This window comes from Denticeps clupeoides, chromosome 7, assembly GCF_900700375.1.
Source record: "Denticeps clupeoides chromosome 7, fDenClu1.1, whole genome shotgun sequence".
Lineage (NCBI taxonomy): Eukaryota > Metazoa > Chordata > Actinopteri > Clupeiformes > Denticipitidae > Denticeps > Denticeps clupeoides.
This window is the reverse complement of record NC_041713.1, coordinates 20,229,032-20,241,237: the sequence shown is the minus strand read 5'-3', so window position 1 is coordinate 20,241,237 and position 12,206 is coordinate 20,229,032. Positions and strand designations below refer to the sequence as shown.

At 43.8% G+C, this 12,206-nt stretch overlaps 1 protein-coding gene across 2 annotated transcripts in view; it reads left to right on the top strand.

Annotated features, from left to right (window-relative positions):
- Positions 1–1,539: 1,539 nt before the first annotated feature.
- arhgap17b (Rho GTPase activating protein 17b) overlaps positions 1,540–12,206 on the top strand; it is a 19,436-nt gene continuing 8,769 nt past the window's right edge. Inside the window, exons 1-16 of one of the 2 annotated variants that reach the window (XM_028985333.1) lie at positions 1,540–2,063; positions 2,992–3,031; positions 4,453–4,557; positions 4,978–5,054; positions 5,202–5,313; positions 6,273–6,349; positions 6,451–6,553; positions 6,680–6,748; positions 6,882–6,963; positions 7,374–7,501; positions 8,510–8,621; positions 8,921–9,002; positions 9,089–9,169; positions 10,286–10,399; positions 10,497–10,591; positions 10,931–11,084. In XM_028985333.1, coding sequence (XP_028841166.1) covers positions 2,011–2,063; positions 2,992–3,031; positions 4,453–4,557; positions 4,978–5,054; positions 5,202–5,313; positions 6,273–6,349; positions 6,451–6,553; positions 6,680–6,748; positions 6,882–6,963; positions 7,374–7,501; positions 8,510–8,621; positions 8,921–9,002; positions 9,089–9,169; positions 10,286–10,399; positions 10,497–10,591; positions 10,931–11,084 — 1,484 coding nt within the window. In that variant the 5' untranslated portion in view covers positions 1,540–2,010. The remainder of the gene's footprint in view (positions 2,064–2,991; positions 3,032–4,452; positions 4,558–4,977; positions 5,055–5,201; positions 5,314–6,272; positions 6,350–6,450; positions 6,554–6,679; positions 6,749–6,881; positions 6,964–7,373; positions 7,502–8,509; positions 8,622–8,920; positions 9,003–9,088; positions 9,170–10,285; positions 10,400–10,496; positions 10,592–10,930; positions 11,085–12,206) is intronic. The other variant, XM_028985334.1, reaches the window with a different exon arrangement.

Genomic DNA, 12,206 nt, shown 5'->3' with positions numbered 1-12,206 from the left:
GTCTTGCTGAAATGTTCACCCTCTTTTTCAGGTTTCTGGTAGATGGCACCAGATTTTTTTACAGAATGTATAAAACCATGATGGTTCCATCCCCAAATTTATATGTTGGTAGGGGGTTCTTGGGGTGGTGGGCAGTGACATTTCTTCTCAAAACATGGTGTGCAGAATGACTGCCAAAAAGTTACATTTTGCATTCATCTGACCATACTACAGTCTCCCAATAATCCACAGGCTTCTCCAATTTCTGTTTTGCAAAGTTTGCAAACCAAGCCTCAACATGCTTTTTGCTCTGCAATGGAGTCTTGCGAGGTGAGCATGCATGGATGCCATGACGGTTCAGTGCATTGCTTATAGTTTTCTTCGAAACAACAGTACATGCTGATGCAAGGTCTTCCTGAAGTTCTGCCAGAGTGGTTCTTGGCTCTTGTAGAACTCTCCTGTTTGAAAGTGAAGTGAAACTGAAGTGATTGTCATTGTGATACACAGCACAGCACACGGTACAGGCAACAAATGTGTCCTCTGCTTTCAACCCATCACACTTAGTGAGCAGTGGGCAGCCATGACAGGTGCCCGGGGAGCAGTGTGTGGGGACGGTGCTTTGCTCAGTGGCACCTTCGAACCGCCAACCTTCTGATTACGGGGCCACTTCCTTAACCGCTAGGCCACCACTAGCCCGTGAAGTGAAAGTGAAGTGATTTGTCATTGTGAAGCACTGCAACACAGCACACGGTGCACACTACAAAATGTGTCCTCTGCTTTTAACCATCACCCTTGAGATTCAAACCGCCATTCTAATTACGGGGCCACTTCCTTAACCGCTAGGCCACAACTGGGGTCTTTGGACTCCTTGGAAAGGGATCTTACGTGGAGCACCTGATTGTGTCCGGTTTATGGTGAAGTTATGTTCTTTCCATTTTCGAATAATGGACCCCACAAGAACATTCTGCATTGTGGAACCATTCCCATCAGAATAAGATTATGAAGATCTTGGGAGAGTTCTTTGCGTTTACCATCATGAAGTCTTTCCTGTGTGCCTCCTGGGTAATGAGAAGCCTTTATAAGCCATCAATTAGGACTAAAGTAGTTGATACCAATTAATCCTGATAGGGGGCAGGGTTTCACTCTCCATACGACCAGATTTCAGGTCATCTCCTGGCTTTCTATGCTTTTTTTGGACCTTGTGTGGAAACTGTGAAGATTTCTAATAGCCCACTTAGAAATTCCCTTACTGATAAAAATGCTGGTGTCAACTGTGTGTGTATAAATGTATTTCCACCACCAGCTAAACTGCTTCTAGTGGCGAGGGGGTTAGAAATGGCACGGTCCACATTTGGAGTGTCCGAAATCTATATACATAACCTCATATTGTAGGATTTATAGAAGTAAAATGTTTAGACCCCCAAAATGCTATTTTGTGCCTTCTCGTGGGGTGGGGGGGTGCAGCACCACCCGTCATTCGAACCATGCGCCACCATACCAGGAACAAATTGAAAAAAGAACGGTTTGTTAATAATAATAATGCTAATTAATAAAGAGGAGAACGCTGTATTCCGAAGTGGCCAACAGGGAGCACCACACGACGCCGAACGGAAAACTCGCCAAACTGAATTTATTTCAGACAAAACCTCAAATCCGCCGCGTTTTCTCGCGGCGACATGAGAAAAGGCAGGAAGGTGGCCGAGGGGCCGAGACCGTCGCCACGTCCACGTCCACGTCCTGGTTGAGATTAAATCCGGAGGATCATGTGTCACCGGCCATGAAGACAGGGAAGTGACTTCCACTTCCTACCGCCCGCCCGCCCGCCCGGGCGAACGTTTCTCGCGGGTTCTTTCCGGTTCTTTTTAACTTCTTTCCTTCTTTCCATCTTTCTTTCTTTCTTTGTTTTTTTTTTATTCGCCGCGTCGAACATCAATGGCGACGACGTGACCGGCGCGAACCGCGACTCTTGTGCACGACACGGCGGCGGAAAGTTCCACCCAGCGGCGGGACGGCAGCGGGACCCGAGCCACCATGAAGAAACAGTTCAACCGGGTGAAGCAGCTCGCCAACCAGACGGTCGGGAGGCAAGTATCCGCCTGAGGAAGAATCCACCCTCACCCACTTTTATAAAGCAGCGGCTCGGACGGAGAAGGAAGGAGGAGATAAACCGGCCCAGGCTGAGGGAAAATGGGCCACTGACTCTGGCTCAACAGGTCGGTTCAGAAGACAAGGTGTCACCTGTGCAGGGCGAGGGTGACACGCTCGCCTGTCATCTGAAGTACGATCGTGTGGTTAAAAGCGTGCAAAAGAAGCAACAGGGACAGCAGGACAGCAGCGCGTTCAGACGAATTCACTGAAATCGTTCCACTATGTCACGATTCACATTTTACACCATTTACCAGTCAGTAGTTACAGGGACAGTCCCCCCCTGGAGACACTCAGGGTTAAGTGTCTTGCTCAGGGGCACAGTGGTAGTAAGTGGGATTTGAACCTGGGTCTATGTGGCCTTCGGGGTCACAGGAGAGTGTGTCACCCACTCGGCCACCTGCAGCCCTTGTCACGGTATATTCCACCTCTGGACCTGCGGCTCTGACTTGTGTGGATTGAGCAAGCGTGAGGATGAAACAGGTCGTCTTCCAGCTGCAACAGTATTTATGATCGTGGATATCCGCCCTCTGACCTTTACCCTTGCCGTTGCCATAGCGACAAGGAGAAATGGGTCAGACAGGAAGTGCTGTGTTTCTCTTCCGTTCTCACAAAACGTGCTTGTTAATAAGCATTCAGAACACATATCAAATCAGATCAAATCAGATCGATGTATTGAAGTGTAATACACTCTTGTATTGTATTATTATAACTACACCCCTTATTGCCATTGTACTAGATCTACTCTTATTACATGTTTAACATGAAATCTGTGGGCTTGGCCCTTTTTCATACGGACTTTCCGCTGCTGTAACACGTTAAGGTTCCTTTGTGTGAAGGCTGTTGTTACTCTTCCCTCTTTTTCAGAGCTGAGAAAACAGAAGTGCTGAGTGAAGATCTTCTCCAGGTGAAGTTTTGCCACTTTTACTTTCGAATTATAGGCAATGCTGAGCTCTCTCTCTCACACACACACACACACACACACAGTAAAATATAACACACAGCGCATGTGATTTATAGGACATGCTGCGCGCGTTTAAAATGAAACAGGGGAGGTCGGTTTGTCTGAATGTACTAGCGGTTCCAGATTCTGTTTCTGATGCTGACAGTGGTAGATCATTCCTGGAAAAAGGGCCGGTTCTCCCAGACCACGCTGTCTGCTCCACCCTTGGCCACCCTTGGCCTCACGGCTGCGGGTGTCTTGGCAACTTTCTGAACTTTGTTCCAAGATCACATTCTTGTTAAACGTGACATAAGCAGTTTCAGAGAGGCTGTGTCACTGTTCTCATACAGCGTTGGGGGCATTGCACATTAAATTGTGTCTGAAATGTAGTTCATTTTTTTATCTATAGTACATACATATAAACAGGAACATGGAACGTACACTAGCCACTCTGTAAGGCACACCCAGCCGGACTCCATGAATCAGGGTACTCTGATACAGTTTATGGCCTGTGGGGATGGAACCCAGATGCAGATCTGATGGATGTTGTTTCATGAAGGCATTCGGCAGCTCACACAGGTTCAAGGGCCGTACCAGATGCCTCAGTCTCGACTCAGACTGTGTCATTTAAAAAATGATGTTGGAGGTGCTTGATTATCTGAAGGTTTTTATTTAAAGGTCCCCTGTCGTGAAAAATTGACTTTGTGAGATTATTTAACATTAATACGAGTTCCCCTCGCCTGTCTATGGTCCTGCAGTGGCTAGAAATGGAAATGTATAAAGCGTGCTTTGGCCGTCCTGCTTCGCCGTTCAGAGAGCAGCGGATCTGGAATTTGTCACTGTATGTTGTCATAATGGGAAAGGTTCTCATGCTTTGTCCGTCCAGAGAATTTCCCACCCCTCCCCTAGAACATTATCTCCACCGACCGTCACGGCTTGGAAACGATTGCTCGGTGAATGGATGTAAAAAATGGGCACAAATGTGTTCTGGAAAAACACAGACAAGACGTCCTGTTTGTGCCAAACATTGTGGTTGGTGAATGATGTTGGTGACAGCATTTGTGTGGATGTCCCCTCGACTTCTGACGGTCTCATTTGATGATGATGATGATGATGATCTGGAAATCTCTTTGTGCGACTGGTTAAAAGGGCCTGTAAATCTGCACCAAGGCTGAATTTTGGAACGAGACCGAGATAAAGCATTTTGGGACAAGATCAATATAAAAGCAAAATAGGGGACCTTTGACAGTTTTGTTAGCATATTCTGCTGCTGATTACAATTTAGCTACATCCAAGCGAAATTTGATCTGCATAAGAAGGATTATTGAAGTACCACCTCATCCTCACTACATAAATAATTAGAGACTTTATTTTTTCTTGGCCAGATTGAACGTCGATTGGAGGTTGTGCGGCTGGTCTCGCACAATGCACACAAAAAGCTGGTCAGCTGTCTGCAGGGACATCTAGGAATGGATGTGGAGAAGCGGCACGTAAGAATACCGTACAGGTTCAATGCATTTATGCTCCTCAGTGGGCTCGGGAATTCAGAACCTTTGTTCTCAAACTGTGGTTCTGTAATATTCACAGCTGTTGTGCATTTAAGTGCAGCGCAGTTATTATTCTTAATATCCCGAATAACTGCAGTATTGACAGTGGGTGACAGTCAATCGTTAATAGATTTCGTATTAGGACTAAAATAGCCTCATGTATTGACCAGAACAATATGTTTTTTTTCATGCTTGTAATAAAGGTGGAGCCGAATATTTTTAGAGGTGGTGCTCGTTGTGAAAAGTCAGGGTTCCACCAGTTAGAATGTTAACAGTACAACGTTATTTAGCTCACGGCAGGCCATTTGGATGAGTTTAGTGCTGTAATAATGTTTGTTAACAGATACACTTGTCCTCCCTCAGAAAAAGCTGCCTTTGACAGGGCTGTCTCAGGCCATGCAGGACGGGGCTGGCCAGCTGGGAGATGAGTCTCTGACTGGGTGAGTGTGCAGCATATCTGACCACAGGTTAAAGTCGCCATCTTTGTAGGTCCTGGACAGGAGCCAGCCTCTTGTCCCTTGTCACCTGGCTGTCAGGTGAAAAATCCCAGCTTTGGCCATGCTCAGCGGGTTTCTATGTGTTGGCAGTAAGATGTTGGAGCTTTGTGGGGAGGCGGAAAGTAAACTGGCGTTCGAGCAGAGCCAGCATGAAGTTCAGCTGGAGAGAGACATTCTGGAACCCATCAACCAGCTGGCTGAGGTGACCCCGCTACTAACAGAGTACACCCCATGGCCTCACCCTGCTGGTGGGGTCTGCTACCCACTGATACAGAAACATCACTGTTTTTTGTGTTATATGTTGTGTTATAGAAGATTCTGTTCACCTCTGGCAGGTAGCAGCAGTTCTGATTAAGAAGAGCTTTTATGAAAACAAAAAAAAAGTGAAATTTTGTAAGCTGCGGATCTTAGCTACTCGGTTACCATGGTAAACAGGCTGTAAGGTTGAACCTGTATGGCTGCACATTCATTGTGTCACGTTCCTAAGTGTAGGGGTCTAAATAACACGACAAGGGTGTGGAGAGGAGGACGTCCTACACACAACCAAACAAAGCATACAAACTGTGCTTTTATTTACAGTGAGCTAACAGGTACAATAAAACAGCGGACTCAGCACAGCTAACCAACATCAGTACAGCCTAAAGGAAGGGACGGTCCAGCGGGGACAACTCAAACATGCACAAAAGTTAACAATTAGGTTACATAAAATCACACAAAGCAACAAGACACACAAATGAGATCTCCTTGCAGATCTCTGTGGACCCTGTGAACCTCCCAAAAGATCAAGGGCCTAGCAGACCCTGGGGACCTCCCGAACACCATCCGAAGTCTCTATATAGGTGATGGTAGGTGGTAGGTGGTAGGCAGATAGTAGGTGGAGCTTGTAGGCTTCAACTCCACAAAGTCAACCTAAAAGAGACAGGACACAAAAACACAACCAGCAAGCTGAGGTCATTTTATCCCTCTCAAAATTATCTGAAAATATAGAACTATTCTCTATGCACAGCTCTATGCATTTGTTCACACCCCCACACTACACAGAAATGCACGATACACTGCTAAGAACAGCACATACCTACACGAACAGCCGAGAATGACAAAAGAAAACCGTGTTTCATCAGAGTTACACTTTCTGACCTTCTCCTCTTTTCTCCCCTCTAGGTGGACATTCCAAACTTGCTGAAGTTGAGAAAGCAGCTAGCCAAACTGGTCCTGGACTACGACTCTGCAAGAGCCAGGTGAGGATAAAGCAGCAGAGTTGTTATTACTTCACTTAATTCAACTTTGGAATTAATTGTGAGATGTGTCATTTTAATAATCTCTCCCGATTCTAATGCAGGTACATACAGGCCACAAAATCACAAAACCTAGCCGTGGCTGCCAAGCTGGACTCTTTAAAAGATGAAATGGATGAAGCCCTTAACAAAGTGGAGATATGCAAGGCAAGTTATTTTGAAAATTCATGAAGCTTCTGAAAGTGTCTGAATTAAGGGAATGTGCAGACTGTACCCAGGATACAAGGTGGTGGATGTCATGCTTACACTTTAATGCACCTCTGTGGTTTACAGGATCAGCTTTCAGCAGAAATGTACAATTTCTCATCAAAGGAAGCTGACTACGCCCAAGTTTACGTCATGGTGAGCGCACACTGGTTATAAAGAAAGGAAAACGAACATTAATTCTCTTAGACATTATGCACGCCGTTCTGATTGTAGAAGACAAACTGCATGACATGGTGGTGACAACTGACATGTGGTTGTTTATTGCCAGTTACTGGAGGCTCAAGCTGAGTACCACAAACGTTCTCTGGCTTCCATTGAAAGTGTCCTGCCAAGCATACGATCTCAGCAAGGTATTTTCTCACTATTACTCCGGGTCTCCCACGCAAAATTTTTTTTTGTTAAACTCACATGACATTTCTTTGGGTGTGGTCTAATAGCTGTATGGTAAAAAACATCGTTGCAGCTCATTATAATTTATTTTAATAAATGAGGCATAAGAATGATTTTATTAAAGCATTGATCACTAACAGAAAGACCCAATGGCAGTAGTAACAGACTGATGAATTTGATGAATTTCTGATGAATTTGCAGTGCTTCACTGTGGTGTGTTTGAAGGTGTCACACTTTAGTTTGTTGTGTGACCTCAACAGTTGGCAAAGATACTGGATATTGCTATCACTTTTTATAATGTGTGTGTTTTACGCATTGAATGTGACAAAAATGTTGATTCTGCACTGCTGTGTGGTGATATGCCACGCAGATTCGTGGGCAGAGAAGCCGTCATTTGGCACGGCTCTGGAAGATCACCTGAAACGTAGTGGCCGGGAAATTGCCCTGCCCATTGAGGCCTGTGTCATGATGCTGCTGGAGACTGGCATGAAGGAGGAGGTGAGTTCTTATGCTGATTTTGAGTTATTGTGCAATGTATAATATTGCAATGTACAGAAAAAGTTGAAAATGGGGTCTCATATATTCCTACACCACAATATCTACATCACATCAGTGTATGGGGAAGGTACCTTTCTCAAGGTTCCTCAGTTGCGCCTTGGTGGCTCGGGACTCAGCAACCTTCTTATTACGGGTCAGTTTTCTTATTCAATAGGCCACCACTGCCGCATAGGTTTTCTGTAGGTTTTCCAAGTATCAAGTATCATAAACGATCACATAAAATATAGACTTTTAATATACACAAATCAGCCATGACACCATGAAGTGAAGGTGAAGTGAATCATTTTACAATGGCACTTGCCAAAGAATTTTGCCTGTATTTTGGCTGTATTTTGCCTCAAGGGAATTAAGTTTGACCATGAATTGGATGGGTGGATGGACAAAAGAAAAATGGGTCTGCAGTTGTCTGTACCTACCAGATATGGTCAGGAAAACTGGTGATGAGGCAACTGGGTATTTCTGACACACTGTGTGTTCGTACACATTTCTTATCACAGTTTGTATTGTATGGGGTACGACTCTTGTCCACCACTGTAAGCTCTCGAAATGGGCATCTAAGTATCAGAACTGGATTAATGTGTGTTCACATTTATGTGATTCTTCCCATGTTTTTATATTGGTTCTTTTGTTACCAAATCCTCAATTGTTTAATCCATTGCTCGAGACAAGATGTATGAGAGAAATAAAGGTAGATAATAACATATATCAAGGCATTCCGTCCAATTCAAAAGGCAACCTTTGTTGCACCCAACATGCACCCACAAGCTGGTGTTCTTCTGTCTACTTCTCGTTTCTGTATTTGTAAGCAGGGCTGCTGTAGCCAAGAATAGTTGTGAAACGAGACATTTCCTCTCCCCTCAGACACAGAGTTTCTCATGGTGCAGATCACTGCTTACCACCAGCAGTTTATAGTTGCAGATTTGACACCCTCCATCTCTGCTGGTGCAGGGTCTCTTCCGAATCGCTGCTGGGGCTTCAAAACTAAAGAAGCTGAAGGCTGCCCTTGACTGTTCCACGGCTCAGCTTGAAGAGTTCTACTCCGACCCCCATGCTGTTGCCGGTAGAGTAAAAATACCAACACGGCTTGAGATGACTTCAAAATATCAACACACTGCGCTATCACCTTCAGAGTTTAAATAAAATGATGTTGTGTGGCCGCTTTATTAGCATAGGTTGCTTGTGATATCAATTACTTTTTCTTGGAGGAACAAATATGTCAGAATACTGCATGCACTTACTATTATTTCCTTTATTGTCTTTTTGAACACCAAACTTCTTAAATGCTTTGAGGACAGGTCATTTTTGATTGAATTTACAGCTCTTGGCTGCTTTACATTTTCCCCTACATTCTGCAACCAGGAGCGCTGAAGTCATACCTCCGAGAGCTGCCTGAACCACTGATGACCTTTCAGCTGTATGATGAGTGGATCCACGCCTCCAAGTATAGCTCAATACCCGACTGTATTCTTGTTGAATCTTTTTTTTTTGTGGGTCAAGCTGAAAGACCTCTGTCCTCTGTATTTGCAGCATTTCAGATGTAGACAAGCGATTGCAAGCACTCTGGACAACATGTGAGCATCTGCCAAAGAGCAACAAGGCCAACTTTAGGTGAGGCCTTGAGCCTTACATACTGATGGCCTACAGGGGGCAATCATGTGAACTGATATGAAACATTAGGTTGATTATCATTACACTTTCCTTTGAACACCCAGTATTGGCTCAAACTACAGTTCTTAATGCTGTTGCTTAGTGTTTTGCAGCATGTATTAGGCCACTGTCTAAGTTACAAAATATGCATAACATATTGCATTACACTACCAGTTAAAAGTTTGGACACACCAACTAATTTATGGGTCTAGCATTTACATTTACATTTACAGCATTTATCAGACGCCCTGATCCAGAGCGACTTACAATCAGTATTACAGGGACAGTCTCCCTGGAGCAATTTAGGGTTAAGTGTCTTGCTCAGGGACACAATGGTAGTAAGTGGGATTCGAACCCGGGTCTTCTGGTTCATAGGCGAGTGTGTTACCCACTAGACTACTACCTACCTACCTACCGCATTTTTTACATTACACAACAAAACTGAACACACATAGTGAACAATAGTGAACCAAGCAGCCATGAAGATTTTCTTTATTTTCATGACCATTTACATTAGATTAGATTCTCACTGAAGGCACCAAAACTATGAATGAACACATGTGGAGTTATGTACTTAACAAAAAAAGGTGAAATAACTGAAAACATGTTTTATATTCTAGTTTCTTCAAAATAGCCGCCCTTTGCTCTGATTACTGCTTTGCACACTCTTTTCCAACAGTCTTGAAGGAGTTCCCAGAGGTGTTTAGCACTTGTTGGCCCCTTTGCCTTCCCTCTGCGATCCAGCTCACCCCAAACTATCTCAACTGGGTTCAGGTCCGGTCACTGTGGAGGTCGGGTCTCCACTTTTTGTCTTGTACATAACTCCACATGTGTTCATTCGTAGTTTTGATGCCTTCAGTGAGAATCTACCAACGTAAATGGTCATGAAAATAAAGAAAACACATTGAATGAGAAGGTGTGTCCAAACTTTTGGTCTGTACTGTATATTATTTTAACAAATGCAGCATGTGAAATGTCAAATGTATTATTTTTAGTTTTGTACTTGGTAGTGCCGCTACAGTGCAGCAGTACTTTGAAGTGTTATATACCCTAACCGAGTCTTTTCTGAATCCACAGGTATCTGATTAAGTTCTTGGCTAAGCTTGCTCATGAAAGTGAGGCTAATAAAATGACTCCGAGCAACATTGCCATTATACTGGGTCCCAACCTTTTATGGGCAAAAGCTGAAGGGTGAGACACACGAGATTGTTAATGATTAGCACATAGCCTTGAACATACAACATGATTGTTGCACAAATATTAAGATTTCTGTTGTTGCACTCTACAGCAGTTCGTTAGCTGAGATGGCAGCCACAACCTCGGTGCATGTAGTGTCCATTATAGAACTCGTCATTCAACATGCCGACTGGTTCTTCCCTGATGGTAAAACTTCCCTCCTTAAAAAAAATCACCCACATTCACGTAGCAGGATTGGCAGCAGGACTACTGACCTGATAGCAGTTCAATAGTAATTAAGCAGTAAGCTTTAATTTATGCTATATTTGCTAAGGGTTAAGTGAAAAATGGTCATGTTATTAGAAAATTGTACGACCTTCTGAATCTTCTGAAAGGTATCATTTATACAGTCAATACAATACTTAGTTGATGCTGATGGGTTGAAATGATTGAAATATTGTAATATGCACCATTATTTGAATAATATTGGTATTCTCTGATTTTCAGTAATAATACAACAGTGGGATGTTAATTGTTGTCTTGTAGATTTGGATTTCAATGTGTCAGACATATTCACTGCTCCCGTTCTTGCCACAATCTCTCCTGGAACTCCGGAGCCAGACACAGGTTCCATTGACCGGCGGCGGCCGGGCAGTCAGTCTGGGTCATCAGAAGGGGGCGAGTCCCCCCGTAGAGACAGGTACTCCTCCCATCCTCGACTTCTCAGGCAGGACTCGCGTCCTTCTGCCTCCGTGTCTGCTTTGTATGTAGTGGCCAACGAGGCAGTGGTAGTTCAAGAAAACCCAGCGGCCGAGAAATTGCCGTGACGAAAAAAAGCCAGGCCGACAGCAACAAAAGCACTACATTTCTGCTTCTGTTTTTTATTATGTTGTATGCTTCATAAAATCAATAAAAATGAGATGTTTACTCACTGACTATTGTAAAACATTGTGCCACATTGACAGCAGTCTTTTACCCTCTCAGCAGCTTTGTTCTCACTGGTGTGCTTACTATGCGTTCTGACTTGCTTTCTCTGCTTCTGACTCCAGAATAATCCACTGAACATTTTAATCAAATTTAAAATAAGCCATTTTCTTAATAATTCTTAAAGCCATTTCTTGTTTCGCAAGGGAAAGGGTTGGTGGTCTACTGGTACAAATTGGATTTCCTGGCATTGTGTATGTATAGGATTTCTGTTTACCCTCTGTGAACATCTGTAGAGGAAAGAACTTTTTTTTAGGTGGAAATGCAACATATACATGTTTTTTTTCTTTAAATCCATAAATTTGAAACAATAATGAGAGAATAATTCTTTTGTAATTTCAATTATACTGATTCACTCTAAGCTCTATTAACCCTGGAGCTAAGTGCATTCTCAGCATGAAACAAGTCCATGTCATGCCACGTGGTGAAATGGAGGCGCAAACGCTCGACATGTGCAAATAAGTGGTGAATTTTAATAGCAGAAAACACAACAACAAACTGAAAAGCAGCATAACACCACCAGTGCAGGACATGGCAGTGAGGGAGAAACGCAACATATAAAGGGTTCTAATCACCCACACTGAATGAGCTGGGGCTGGGGAGTGATTGGAACCCTTGTGTGTGTGTGTGTGATGTGCAGCACTTGGCTAGTCCAGGACTGCTGTGGCATCACAGGCACAATGCATCTTATATCTACCAGCTATCTACGTTCTTTCTGTTAACCTTACCGGTTAACTATCAACATGCAAGCACCTCGATCTGTACCACTGTGAGGTTTATGTATCATTGCTCTACAGAGAGCAATAAGCTTATCCTATCCTCCATCTGGCACCTATGT